The 15,631-nt window shown below is 37.7% G+C and overlaps 1 protein-coding gene across 1 annotated transcript in view; it reads right to left on the bottom strand.

Moving 5' to 3' along the window:
- Positions 1-15,631, bottom strand: part of LOC137047187 (ethanolamine-phosphate cytidylyltransferase-like) — a 34,118-nt gene that overhangs the window by 10,260 nt on the left and 8,227 nt on the right. The window contains exons 2-5 of the mRNA XM_067424794.1: positions 10,363-10,451; positions 8,751-8,912; positions 6,172-6,238; positions 6,004-6,088 (exon numbers count right to left, since the gene is read on the bottom strand). Coding sequence (XP_067280895.1) covers positions 6,004-6,088; positions 6,172-6,238; positions 8,751-8,912; positions 10,363-10,451 — 403 coding nt within the window. The remainder of the gene's footprint in view (positions 1-6,003; positions 6,089-6,171; positions 6,239-8,750; positions 8,913-10,362; positions 10,452-15,631) is intronic.

Here is a 15,631-nt window from a genome sequence, read left to right as displayed (position 1 = left end):
ACACAACATCAGATCCTCACTTTCTGAACTAAAGCAAACGCTTCCCTCCACTATGGTGACTTCAAATAAAACATAAATCATCAACATCTTAAGAGCGCTGTTAATTCTCAGTAAGAGCTTCTGTAGATGTCTGACAGAAATAGTCAAAGTGTCTCTTATATCTGTGATTAAGGGCAGCACAGTGTCTCAGTGGGAAACACTGGCTCCAGTCCTCACAGCAAGAAGATCCTGGATTGAATCCTGAGGCAGAGAGTCTTTCCTTCAGGTCTTGTTTATCTCACGATCCAAAGATGTGTGAATTACAGATGATACGTTGTCTAAAGTGTCTAAAGGTGTGAGTAAAGTTTATTTTATTTTCATGATTTTTGGACAAACACACACTGTCTGTGAGTTGCTTTGCAATTACAAATGGAAAATATGTCCACTTGTGAATTGAGATTTTTCTCATTTGGTGATTCTGTTTGTTAACATCAGGTATCTTCAGTAATGGTCAATCATCACTCAATTAATCAGTTAATTATATTATTAACTTTAACACTGCTTCAGTGTTACTTTAACACTCTTATTTTAACACTTTAACACTCTTGAGTGTGGTCTCACATATACTCCCAGTAGACTTAATTTAACACTGGAGTTTTTGCTGTGTAGTAAACACAGAAGCTGGCGAACGGCAGCCGTCTTTCGAATCAGCTTTGACCGTGAATCTGGAAGACTTGGAGTTAAGCTTTTCTCTGAGAAAAGGACAAAGAACGGCACTGAAGTCATTCTTAAAAAGGGAAGATGTGTTCTGAGTTTTGCCGACCGGATACGGCGACAGTTTAATCTGTCAACGAGCTCTGCTTCACCTTCGTTGCTCTGGTTGATTGTAGCGCTATCCTATCGTGTGCAGAGGGAGTTTAAAAGACAAACGTTTATCCGCCCCTCGGATTGAGCTGTCAATGGTGAGTTTCCAGAACAAACATCTTTATGTGGCTCTGGCTTGTCAGGCTACAACAAAACAGTAACGTGACAAACTCCCTTAAATAGGCACTTTTACATTTCACTTTGAAACATGAATCTTCCGCAATCATCTGGTCTGTCAGCTCCTCACTCTCATGATGAATGAGATCTGACTCCTGCTGTTAATGTGGCCGGGGCGATGCCGCAGTGGGCAAGTGATGTAACCGGTGTTATGCCTGAACACTGGTAACACGACTATCGCAGCAAGCCTAATATTACCCTAATATTGGTCGCTCAGCTCGGCTCTGTGGTGGGATCATCATCTCCCATTGCCTGGAAATGCTGGCCATGTTTCAGGCCCTAAAACACTTCCTCTCAGACTCGAAAGGCCGTTATGTGCTTGTTCAAACCGACAACACATCAGCAGTCTCTTACATAAACCATCAGAGGGGTCTGTGGTTGCGCCCCTTACCGATCCTCCTGTGGGCCCAAGGGAAACTGCTCTCTGTCAGGGCAGTTTATATCCCGGGGCATCTAAACCAGGCAGCAGATATCCTGTCGAGGCAGGCTGAGTGATGGAGACTCAACCCTGAGGTGCTGGAGCTCATATGGGAGAACTTTGGTCGAGCAGTGGTAGATCTGTTCTCATCTCTAGAGACTATAGGGGAGCGCGGGGCACAAACTAATGCTGTCACAATCCCAGCTCTGGGTCTTTTGTTTAGTATGGACTTTTATGTTGAAGTGCTTTCTGTTTTCATTGTTTCTATGTTCTCTTCCTGTTTGATTTCTGTCTCTCTTCGTTGTCTTATCAGTTGTTATGGTTACCTCCATTGTACACACCTGCAGTCTATCTACTCATTGTTTTGTGTATTTAAGGTATTCGTTTTCATGTAAGGTTTTCTAGTCGTTAATTGTAATTCTGGATGTTCTGACCTGTGTTTACTGTTCTCTGGTATGGATCGTGTTTGTTTTCTGGTTCTGATGTCCCTGTACTTTTCTGAGGAGTCTTGGAATTAAGTGTGTGCGTGCAAATGTGATCTCTCTCAGCTTCTTTTCTCAGTGATCCATTACAAACGTGGGGTTAGTTGTAACATGCATGGTTTAACACTTTCCACACACACCTGGATGACGAGACTTGTATTTACTAGTTGCCATAACAACACTAGAAAAAAAATTGCACCAAAATTAAACACTCTTTGGAAGAGATGTCACTGAACATTTACAGGTCCTTCTCAAAAATTTAGCATATTGTGATAAAGTTCATTATTTTCCATAATGTAATGATAAAAATTAAACTTTCATATATTTTAGATTCATTGCACACCAACTGAAATATTTCAGGTCTTTTATTGTTTTAATACTGATGATTTTGGCATACAGTTCATGAAAACCCAAAATTCCCATCTCAAAACATTAGCATATCATGAAAAGGTTCTCTAAACGAGCTATTAACCTCTGAATCAACTAATTCATAAACTATTAACCTCTGAATCAACAGAAATCATCTGAATCAACTAATTAACTCTATACACCTGCAAAAGATTCCTGAGGCTTTTAAAAACTCCCAGCCTGGTTCATTACTCAAAACCGCAATCATGGGTAAGACTGCCGACCTGACTGCTGTCCAGAAAGCCATCATTGACACCCTCAAGCGAGAGGGTAAGACACAGAAAGAAATTTCTGAATGAATAGGCTGTTCCCAGAGTGCTGTATCAAGGCACCTCAGTGGGAAGTTTGTGGGAAGGAAAAAGTTTGGCAAAAAACGCTGCACAACGAGAAGAGGGGCCCGGACCCTGAGGAAGATCGTGGAGAAGGACCGATTCCAGACCTTGGGGGACCTGCGGAAGCAGTGGACTGAGTCTGGAGTAGAAACATCCAGAGCCACCGTCACAGGCGTGTGCAGGAAATGGGCTACAGGTGCCGCATTCCCCAGGTCGCGCCACTTTTGGGCTACAGAGAAGCAGCACTGGAATGTTGCTCACTGGTCCAAAGTACTTTTTTCGGATGAAAGCAAATTTTGCATGTCATTCGGAAATCAAAATGCCTGAGTCTGGAGGAAGACTGGGGAGAAGGAAATGCCAAAATGCCTGAAGTCCAGTGTCAAGTACCCACAGTCAGTGATGGTCTGGGGTGCCATGTCAGCTGCTGGTGTTGGTCCACTGTGTTTTATCAAGGGCAGGGTCAATGCCACTAGCTATCAGGAGATTTTGGAGCACTTCATGCTTCCATCTGCTAAAAAGCTTTATGGAGATGAAGATTTGGTTTTTCAGCATGACCTGGCACCTGCTCACAGTGCCAAAACCACTGGTAAATGGCTTACTGACCATGGTATTACTGTGCTCAATTGGCCTGCCAACTCTCCTGACCTGAACCCCATAGAGAATCTGTGGGATATTGGGAAGAGAAAGTTGAGAGACGCAAGACCCAACACTCTGTATGAGCTTAAGGCCGCTATCGAAGCATCCTGGGCCTCCATAACACCTCAGCAGTGCCTCAGGCTGATCGCCTCCATGCCACGCTGCATTGAAGCAGTCATTTCTGCAAAAGGATTCCTGAACAAGTATTGAGTGCATAACTGAACATAATTTTTTGAAGGTTGACTTTTTTTGTATTAAAAAACTTTTCTTTTATTGGTCGGATGAAATATGCAAATTTTTTGAGAATTTTGGGTTTTCAAGAGCTGTATGCCAAAATCATCAGTATTAAAACAATAAAAGACCTGAAATATTTCAGTTAGTGTGCAATGAATCTAAAATATATGAAAGTTTAATTTTTATCATTACATTATGAAAAATAGTGAACTTTATCACAATATGCTAATTTTGTGTATTGACCTGTATTTTACCATATCAAAAGTAAATTTCTTCCTTAATTTTATTTTTCATCTCTGTTTTTTGTGTTTATTTAAAATGAGACAAATCTGATATTATTGTAATCTTATATCTGTTATTTAACAGTTGCGATGGTTCTTTAGTGCTGATCTAACAGCAGAAGACGCGAGCCGCAGTTTAAATCCCAGTTGAGTAGGTGGGGTGCGTTATAACATGCGTTAAAATAAGCCCCTATTAAAAATATGGTATTATATCCTATACTTTTATGAATTATATTGAGAAACCATGAGAAAAGGGCTGAGAGTCAATGTTCAGAAATGATTCATTGTATTATGTTTTTTAACTATGCTGTATAGCTGTATTAGCGATGTGTTTGTTGTCAAAATCCAAAACTTGTGTGTAAAAAAATGCCATAATTGTATTTCAAAAAGTTAATAATTGTATTTTAATGACAAAATATTTTAGTTTGTTTTGGATTTTTTAAATTTTATTATTATATCAGATAACATTGTAAGCTGACATTTGCTCATGTTACAATGTGTGGGGCATGTTGTCACATTTCACTTCCATTCTTTCGGGGTAAATCAAGAAAAAAGTACACACTGTATTAATGAAACAAAACCACGTAATTGTACTAGGCATGTGTGCAGTTAATGTGGGAAAAATAAATACTCTGACCCCCAAGTGGATTTACACAAACTGAGACAGTCAAAAAGCGTTAGGTTGTGCCCGACTCTCCCCTAAACACTGTCTGCTTTGGTTCTCCCTCACTAATCCAGTTTCTCCTGGATTCTCTTTAGTTAGCCCTTTTGTGGCACCTTGAGGCTTACTGCGGTCTGGGATTTGGCCATATTAGAAGGCCTTTTGTTGGCTCCCTTCAAACCTATTGAGAACGTTTCTGAGAAATTTCTCACTCTAAACTTTTTTTTCTCCTTGTTATCCTGTCTCTTAAAAGAATTGGAGACATTCAAGCCCTCACGGTCTCTCCCTCATGCTTGTAATTTGCCCTTAAGGCTTTTCTTCACCCTAGAGTTCCTACTAATATTGCAAGACCTATCGTACTGCAGGCCTTTTGCCCTCCTCCCTTTCAGATGTCAGACCAAGAGAAACTAAATCTGCTCTGCCCAGTTAGATGCCTTAGATGCTTATGTCCACAGAGCTGCCCTGTGGAGAAAGTATGAACAACTGTTCATTTGTTTTGGGTCACGCATCCCATGCACCAATTCTTGGGCACATCCTAAGAAGAGGATAAGCATGTGGGTGGTCAAGACCATCTCACTGGCTTATGAGTTAGCAGGTCGTCCTTCAGCTTTGGCTGTACAGGCCCACTCTACTAGGAGTATGTCTGCTTCCAAAAGCGCTATTGTGGGGAATTTCCCTCCAGGATGTGTGTGATTCTGCAGGCTGGTCCTCACTGCACACATCCGTGAGGTTCAACAAACTTGATCTAGGCTCCACCCCAGGGGCACAAGTGCTTTTGTCTTAAGCCCAATTTATACTTCTGCGTTGGGTGTACGGCGTACCCTTCGCTGTACCCTGACACGCACCGCCCCAAAAGGTAACAATGCGTTAATTCTGCGCGGATCACAAGCGGCTTGATTGGTCTGCCAGAACCCCTCCCTCAGGTCTATAAGTAAATAAATCTGCGATAGGAGTGCGTCTCACTTAATCTCACTTAATGTTGAGTTATTTTCCCCCAAAACAAGAGAAAAACTTTTGCTTGTCTAGTAAATGCTTAGTGTAAGAATTTTTTGTACTGTAAAGCATTTATTAATGTAAATGTAAAATTACATTTCTTACTTAGTGTTTTTGTCCTGTTTCTAGTCCAAACATTTAAAAATTCTTAAAGCAAGAAGTATTTAATAGACAAGGAAAGTAATTGTCTTGTTCTGGGAAAAAATAACTCAAAATTAAGAGAGTTTTTGTTTAAAATAAGCAAAATAATCTGCCAGTAGGGTAAGAAAAATAATCTTAATTCAAACAGAAAACAACATTATTTTGCTTACCCCACTGGCAGATTATTTAGCTTATTTTAAGCAAAAACTCTCTTCATTTTGAGTAATTTTTTCCCTATAATAATTTTTACTTGTCTAGTAAATGTTTCTTGATGTAAGAATTTTTAGATATTTTGACTAGAAACAAGACAAAAATACTAAGTAAGAAGAGCATTTTTTGCAGTGTGGTCTCTGCCGCTCATTCACTTTTCATTATTTTTGTATGTTTCGGGCCTCACCATGTTGGTGTGATGAGCTTTGGTCATTAGCAGCATGCGGCCAACCAGGTCAGTAGTGGACACACCCTGGGTTCGCTTGCACTCTCTGCAAAGATCAACTCTGAGTGAGAGCCGTACTAAACGTGCACAACATTACCAGCATTAAAGCGAGGTATGTAAAGGGCTTACCTGTACCTACCCGACTCTTTCACTTCTTCATAGGTGTCTTTCCCATCCACAGTAAGAGTTATGTCATCTGTAGAGACAGAACCACATTCAAGCTTATTCAAGAGTGAACTACAGTGACGTTTCCTGAGGACGTCTTTAGTGAAAATCAATGCAATCTTACTCTAGTGCTTCTTATTGTAGGTTAAACCTATGAAGATAAAAAAGACTGGTCCCAGCTAGTGGCATGTGATATACTGTGCCCAAAATATTGTGCATGGAGAACCAAGACCAAAGCAAATGGGCAAGTTATTGAATGTTACATTTCCAGAGGACAATAATGATGCTCTGGATCCCTTTAGCTTAGTTTTTACTCAGCAGTATTTTTAAGGTTTTGGCACAAGCTGTTAGTAAATCTGGCCCTAACAGTTTCTTTATTTGCAACACAATATTAAACTCAAACACTATTAAAGGTGCAGTGTGTAAATTTAGTGGTGAGGTTGTAACCACACACCTCTCACCCCTCTCTTTCAAAGCACATAGAGAAGCTACAGTGGCTGACACAGGACAAAGATGTTGTCTTTGTTTAGGCCGGGCTACTGTAGAAACATGGCGGCGCAAAATGGGGACTTCACTGTAAGGGCACCCCGGTGCAATGTTCCCTCTAATTTATTTTCTCGTTGAGCAAAACTTTTCTCTCACGGCGTCCTAATTCTTCTACTTACTACAACCTAAAAGTATGTACTCTTTTTGTGAAGAAAAAGAACATGCAAGCTTCAGGACACACTACTTCATCATCTTTACGGACTCTGTTGCTCAGTCACATGCATCCCATCACCGTTTAAATATAATGATGCATTTCAAAATTAATGCCCAAATGTATCATTACAAAAGTTCACAATGCTACTGCAGTTGAAATATAATGTGGATAACATTGAATAAATATCTTTTGTTCAGGTTAAATACTGATAGTTGGTCACTCAAACCCCTTTACGTAATTCTCTCTACTTAACCTTCAGACTCACATCCATCATGTTTGTAGTTTTTTAAAACACTTTTCATCCGCATTTGCATTTTTAAATCGAATTCTCTTCCAGCTCGCAAAGTGTTGTGGGCAATATCAGCCAATAGATTGTGCATCGATCCTTACATTGAATTCGGAAATAGTAGACCATCCGGGTATCTTTGGAAGACTTTTTTCAACATACTGCAATTTGGGACACACTCTCTATATTCGAATACTATGGATAGTATGCGAAATTGGGATGCAGGGCCTATTGGGCGGACATTTTGCTTACCTGAGCAAAAACATTCCCGTACAGCATACGAAAACACACACGAAAACGTGGTTTCATGCAGTTTCAACTTTTAACTTTCTATTTCTTTCTATTGTATTTAAAGCTTGATTACACTTTTTTTAAAAAGCAGTTAATTCAGTAGTCACTAAATTAAGCACATTTTAGGTTGCCTGAAATTTATTTTTATAGTTCTGTTAAATGTACACATCTTCTTTACCAAGAAATACTTTGATAAATCTCCCCCAGGACAGTTAAATTCTTATATATATGAAAAAATATAATATGAAAAAAATTAAGCAGTTATACTGAGAAGGTTTTTAAGATGTTTTGTTGTTAATAATTCCATCAACATTAAATGTTTGTTTATTGCTTATGAATTTTCAAGATTTTCTATACAAGGGGTTTTCACATTTTTAATGGCAAAGATCCCTAAATAATCCCCATTTGAGATGAATTCTTTATTAGGCTTACAATATGATAAAACTTATATTATATAGCCTATAATATAATTTAAAAACCAACAAAATTGAAGTATTTAAACTGATATATTAAATCAGTTTAAATGCATGCTTCAGTTAGTTAAAAAACAAAAAGTGACTGAAGTAATTCAGTCAGATCAGAATTTAACAGCTAAGCATGTTAAAGGGAACGTGAACTCTTCTATAGTTATCTAAACTCAAACCACACACACATCAATGTGAGGTGTTTTGAGTTTGCGCTACACTTGTGGTGGTGGGTGTGTAACTGTAAATGTTTGTTTTGTGCTGTGAACATCATCTGTTATTTCCACCACTTACTCAAGCCACTCATCTTTAAAACGATGATGACACTTTATTTCACACGTCTATAAGTTTCATATAGAGCTATTTGGACCGGGACTCACTGTGCTTTTCACATCTTTCCTTTTCTCTGAACCGCATTCACCGGTTCTGACACTATAGCGATACTAACTCTAAAGCAGTTGAACAGACCACTGCAGTTATTTCTCATTTAAACTAAAATCAAATGGATTTCTCCTCTAATTTTGCATCCGAGAAAAATGTATTCTTTCTTTGCGGCCGTGGCACCACAAGTGCGCAGAGGGTGTGGTGTGTGGAGATAGAAACAGCTCATTCTAAGATAATAAAAACATAACGGTTCATTGTGTAAGGTCTTTATACACCACTGAAAACATAGTTATGGATATTATATAGCATTTCTGTCCATATGTCCTCATAAAAACTACACACTGCACCTTTAAATGAAAGACTTCAGTATCAACATTTTAGCACAGGTTAGACTCGGTTATTATGCTCAAGTGCTGACCTCCATGGACACAGAAATCACAGCAGTATTTGTCTAGAGTCTCAAGCGTGGTGACGTATGGCGCTCCTTCCACGATCTCATCCACCCACTTGATGGCTCGCACCATCTTATATCTCTCAGCCTGAGTGAACACTGGAGGACCTTTGTGCTTAGAGATCTCATCTGCACAAAGAGAGAGAGACGTTAGCATCAGTAAAAGGTTTGTTTGGCAATATCAGAAATCCTTGTCCTTGTAGGGACATTTTTTAGTACCCATGAGGAAAACATCTTATAAATCACACTAAGTGATGTTTTTAAGATTGGTTTGCTCATTTATATCAGTTTTGATGGCGAATCCATGTAACACTTGCATTCTTACTAGGGCTGTCAATCGAGTAAAATATTTAATCGGGGTTAATCGCATAATTGTCATGAGTTAACTCGCGATTAATCGCAATTTAATCACAGATTTTTAGCAATTGTAAATGTATCATAAATTAAGTTTAAATTAAGTTTTTAATACTCTAATCAATATGGGTTTGGAAATAGCAAATATGCATGCTTTATGCAAATGTATATTTATTATTAATGAAAACATACTTATTCAATAATAATCAATACAGCATGAAGACTAGACGTATCAAAGGTCAGAGATGTTTATCAAAGAAATTGTTCATGTCTCTTAAGCCTAAACTTAAAAATTAAGAATAATTTTGAATTAGGAGTCTAATAAAAGTTAAACAGAAAATATGGTAGCTTGTAGGCAAAATCTGCACTTCTGGTTTAGAATAGTAATGTTAATGTCAACCCTTTTCTTTCCCTATTAATGTTTGCTGCTGCATTATTAATGCATTAACGTGTTATTAATGTGTTAACTTTGACAGCCCTAATTCTTACACTATGCAAATGAAAAAAAGAAACACAATATAATGCTTATCACTTTTACTCAGGACATGGCAACATAGGATTCCATTCGTTATGCTAAGCTAAGCTAGCGGCGACTCTGCCAAACTAAACTGCATGTGCTGAAACAAAAATGCATTTGCCCACATATCGAAATGAAGAAAAGAAGTTGAATAAGCCCTATTTCTAAAAACGGTGGAGTGTTCCTTTAAGTGAAATGAAAACATCAGGAACTAGCTAAACTGTGCGAGTACAAGTATACACAGAAATAAAGCATCAGTTCTTCCCTTCAGTTAAAACACTGCCTGGCATGACACAAGGGTCAGTCACACACTTGCTGCTTAGTGGCAGTTTGCGTATTAAAACAGAAGTATGTCTGGCTGGTCTCAAGCGTGCTCATCTCGTCCCAGTGAGCTGAACTGCTGGAATGACTGCAATGACAAAGCGGGACTAGCAATCTGTCAATCAAGCAGCACTGTCTGGCGCCGTTAGTGTGTGTGTGAGTGGGTGTGGGCTGGTAAACCCTACATGATGGGGACAAAATGTCCCCACAAAGATGGCAATATCCGAAATCCATGTCCTTGTGGGGACATTGTTTTAGTCCCCATGAGGAAAACATCTTATAAATCACACTGTGATGTTTTTTGAAAATGTAAAAATGCAGAATGTTTCCTGTGATGGGTAGGTTTAGAGGCAGGGGCAGTGTGCGTTTGCCTGTGTGTGCGCTCACCGTCAGTGTGCACTCCAACAATGAGGTAGTCCCCCATAGCCTTGGCTTGTCGAAGTTGGTTGGAATGACCATAGTGGACCATGTCATAGCTAAGAAGAAAGATAGATGAACACAGTTGTTAAATCCATCCCTCCCTCCTTCCCTCAATATTCCCTAATTCCCTCCTTAATTACATTAAAAATGTAGTACTTTTTTACTTGTAAAACTTACTACCACCCTCCCTCCCTCCCGCAATATTGCAACGAATTTTGATTTGGCTGTACTGTTCTGGAGTAAACGGTGATGTTATTAGCTCATTTCAGTTTATCATATAGCCAGACCAGTGAAGTTGATACAGTTAATTTAGTAATTCATTTTATTTGGATATTTAGTTGAAAACTATAGTTGAAATTTTTGTCCCCGACTGAGCAAGCCAAGGAGGATATCCATCCATCCATCCATCCATCCATCCATCCATCCATCCATCCATCCATCCATCCATCCATCCATCCATCCATCCATCCATCCATCCATCCATCCATCCATCCTCCATATTTATCCATCCTCTACATCCCTCCCTCCCTCCCTCCCTCGCTCGCTCCACAATGTTGGAGGTTTTTTTGGTAAGTTTTTTAGTAATTTCCTAATTTTCTCAGTTATAATTCTCATCATTACTGTAATACAATAATACAAACATTTTAATAAATCAACATGTAAATGTTTTAATTTTTAAAATAGTTACCAGTACAGCATAAAAAAAAACATTGTTTTTTGTACCTTTTGCTAGAGGATTATCACCTGGACAACGAGTAAAAGATCCATTAGATTACATAACACCTCCACTGGTTGTTGTGTTCTCGATTTATATTAAGGTGCTTCACTCAAAAAAGTGTTTGGGTTAGTTAACCCAAAAATGAAAATTATGTCAATAATTCCTTAAAAACCCTAATTATATAAAATATATTTTAGTTGAAATCTGGTTGCTCATAAAGGCTTTCATTGACACCAATGTAATTTCCTCCCTTCAACAAGATTTCAACACTAATATCTAAAACTGTGTTCTGAAGATGAATGGAGGTCTTACGGGTATCGAACGACATTAGGGTAAGTAATTAATGACATTTTTTTTGGGTGAACTAACCCTTTAAGTGGACATCCATTTTTGACTTATTTATTCTCGGTTTCTGGTGTCATATTATGTCCTTTGAATGTGAAGTAAAATAAGATTGTTGATAAGAGTGTTGTGAAGCATCTGCTTTTATATGTTATATGTTGATGCCAATGACTATAGCCAATGGTGGCCTGGCGGTGCTGTATCTTTAGACAGGATCACAGCAGCCATGAGCATGAAATATTTACTTCTGAAACTGGTTTGACATTCGCCAGCACCCAAACTGCACCTAAGCTCTGCATGTTTGACCAGGGAGAATGCTATCACATGCAGCAGAAGCCAGCAAAGCGTGAAGCCCTATGGTGTATATTACAGCATTATAGTCTAATGAGGATCATTAAGTGCAATGGTAATGTGAAGGTGGGTTCGGGGATTGGGGGTAGGGGTGGGGGGGCTGTCTGTTGTCAGAGGCGGACAGTAGTGGAGTATTTTTACTTTCTACTCAAGTACATTTTGAAGTATAGTTTATCAGTGTTTTTCTTTGGATAACTTCTACTTCACTGCATTCCAAAGCATACTATAATGTCATACTTTTTACTGCACTACATTTCCTAAATAAAAGTTGTTGTTTTCTTACCTTTAATACCTAATTACATTAAAAATGTAGTACTGTTTTACTTGTAAAACTTACTCAAGTAAAACTCTGAATTACTTTTACTTGAGTAAAAGTATACAATACAATTTTTTTAATGTAATTAAGTATTAAATGATATTCAATATGAAATGTTTTGCAGTTAAAAGTACAATATTATGTTTTGGATTGTTGTGAAGTAAAAGTTTTCCAAAGAACACTCAAGTACACAGACACAGACACACACACACAAGTACATACACAGTTAATTCCCCAGTGTTGAATTAACACCGGTCGGTGTTCATATGGGAACCACCAGCAGGGTGTTAAAGTAACACTGAAGCAGTGTTAGAGTTAATAAGATGTTAATAAGCTATGTTATGTTATTATGTTATTAAGATGTTAATAAGATGTTATAGATGTAACAAGTGATTAATTGAGTGATGATTGTTTGATTATTATCGACACCTGATGATAATGAGCAGAATCACTGAAGGAAAGATGGTGTTGTTTTCTTGACATGTTTGGTCTCCATTATGGAGATTAGTGTTACCTTTAGTTGGGCAGTTTGACTCTTGGCTTCTGAGGTCAGTTTGTGTAACAGTGTTCAAAACACAATTAGTCACAAAATAAGCAAACCAAATTACTTTTATACTTAAAAAGTAAAAGTACTTCCAAAGCCTCTTGAAGCATTGACAATAGATTTTGAGCCAAAAATCACAAAAACTACGACTTTATTCAGCATTGTCTTCTCTTCCGGGTTTGTTTTCAATCCTCAAATAAAGATTTGAACGGTTATGAATCAGTGTATTGATTCATGATTCAGATGGTCAATGTCACGTGATTTCAGCTTTTTGGCATTTTGACATGCAATCCAAATCATGAATTGATAAGCTGATTCATGACCATTTGAATCTTTAGATTGAAAAAAAAAACTCTGAAGAGAAGACAATGCTGAATAAATTCACAGTTTTTGCTATTTTTGGACCAAACTGTATTTTGAGACGCTTTAAGAGATTCTAATTAGGCAAGGCAAGGCTTTTTATTTTATTCCCTTTCTGGACATGGACAGTATAGTGTGCATACATTAAGGTGAGGAGTTGACAATTTCATTTTTGGGTGAACTAACCCTTTAATGTATTTGCTTTATTTTGAGATTTTCAGCAAAGCAGCGCTCGTGAAAGATTCAGAGATCGACTGACCAGACCTGGTTACTGCGCATGACATGTTTGGTCAATCAAACCCATGCATGGCTGCATTAACACAGCTCTTATACACACAAGACTGGCCTTGTTTGACCTTAATCACATGCTATTCATATTTGTCTTCCTGAAGGCTTTCACTGCCCATCTCAAAGTGGAATCCACTCTCTTTGTGCTGAGTAAGTGCTGACTATTGCTCAACGTGGACTTAATGTGTCCTTGAGCGTCAAACATTACGTGTTCTTTCCCTTTGCCCTGGTCACGATATGTCAGCGAGGGGTTAAATGACATTATAATGGAATTTAGCATAGACATCCTGACAGTTCAGCACTTACACTTTGCTCACAACATTTATCTAGAATTTTACTTAAATGGTTAGATTTTTTAAAAATGGTTTTCATGAAAAAAAAAAAAAAAAAAAAAAGTGATTTGCCACACAGTTTTTTGCCATGGTTTCTTGCATTTACTCGCGCTCTCATCTCCTATCTTCTCAGTCTGTGAGTTGTGTAATTTGGTTACTCTGTGTTACTCTTGTCCTCTGATTCGTTACCCCATCAGATTTCTTCTTGCCAGAACACCCCGGACATCAAGACTGCCCATCTCGGTGTTGACCCCTGGCTTCGTCTCAGGTTTTGGCTCTCAGATTTCTCTGAGATCTGTCTGAAGATACAATCTCCATTCTCTGGGCCTCAACTCATACCTTGAGGGAAGATCTGTTCCCAGATTTAACCAAGCACTTCTGCCCTTCAGTGACAGAAGCTTTTTCTCCGCCTAAAACAGTTTTACCAAGTTTTCCCACAGAATTGGGCTACTTTAACACCATTGCCGCAGGCTGTTTTTCATGTCTGCGGGTTAAAGTGATACCAATTATGTTATATTTAGCGCCGGAAATGCTCATTTTATTTTTTTAATTAATGCATATTTTCCCCCCTGGAATGCATTTTTTTTTTACCAGAGAACCCCTAAAAACGCCATTATGCCTGTTTTGGGCTAGTTTTGAGTTGCAAGTGGGGAGGTTTTATTGTGAAACCTGGCAACCCTGGCCTAAAAGTAGAATGGGGTGCACTTAATTCCACCTGGTTTGTTGTCTGTCCTGGCATGTAATCCTAAAGATACATAATACAAAGAAAATACAAACAGCTCATCAAAAAAAAAAAAAAAAAAAACCCAACCCAACAAAACAAAACAAAACAAACAACTTAACCATAACATTATTATTATAATTATAATTATAATTATTATTATTATTATTATTATTATTATTATTATTATTATTATTATTATTATTATTATTATTATTAACATTATCATTCACACTATTATTACTATTATTATTATTACCATTACCACTATTCTTATCATTATCACCATTACTATCATTACCATTATTAACAAAAACACCCAATAATCATCACAACAATCAAATCTTGACACAATCCCTGAGGCTCATTATTGTGTAAAAAGGAAAAGCTTTAACTTTTGGACGTTGTGTTGGTATAAGCCAAAAACAATAACAACATCCACAGCACGAGGGGTTTGCAGTACAGAGGTTGACTTGTTTACCACATGACAATGTGTAGCTGAACCACTGAGGCAGCGGCAGAGCCGAATACTTTAGCATTCAGTTCCGTCATTAATGAATAACTACACAGGAATAAATCAGTAATGCACCATTAACATTGTAGTAACTACTATTACCTAGAAATGATTATTAATGAATTAGTAAGTAATTGTGCTCAGTTGACTGTGGTAGTTCAAGATTAGTTAATCAGATTTTTTTCACTATATACAGTAATAAATGTCATAATAATAATAATAATAATAATAATAATAATAATAATAATAATGTGAATAATGCATAATATATTTTTAATTGTAAAGTGAAGGTCATAGTAACCCATTAGTAATGAGTGACTACTAAAGGTTTGCAATCTGATATAAATCTTATTTATTAAATTGATACTACATCTCTGTAATTAAGTTTAGAGAGAAAGGTACCAGAAAGTAATTTCTTTCTTACATTATATTGAGTATTAAAGTATTAACAAACCCAAAGCCCTGCCTCTGCTGCTTCTTCTACTGATCTCTTTTAGAGGGAAACTGCTGGTCTGATTTCTTCATAATAAGAGCCTATTATTAGCGGAAAAAGAGTTGGCAAAAGATCTAGTGCGTGTCTGTGTTTGTGCTCGTCAAATGATTCAATTTCCAATGTGTTTTCACTTCGGTGTGTAATGTAGCCAATAACAGACATGTCTGTTGATTTCTTGAACACAATGGCATATCACAGACATGTCTGTTGATTTCTTGAACACAATGGCCAATGATAGACATGTCTGTTAAATTCTT

Source organism: Pseudorasbora parva, chromosome 2, assembly GCF_024679245.1.
Source record: "Pseudorasbora parva isolate DD20220531a chromosome 2, ASM2467924v1, whole genome shotgun sequence".
Taxonomy (NCBI): Eukaryota; Metazoa; Chordata; class Actinopteri; order Cypriniformes; family Gobionidae; genus Pseudorasbora; species Pseudorasbora parva.
The sequence above is the reverse complement of the archived record's forward strand: the minus strand, read 5'-3'. Positions and strand labels throughout refer to the sequence as shown.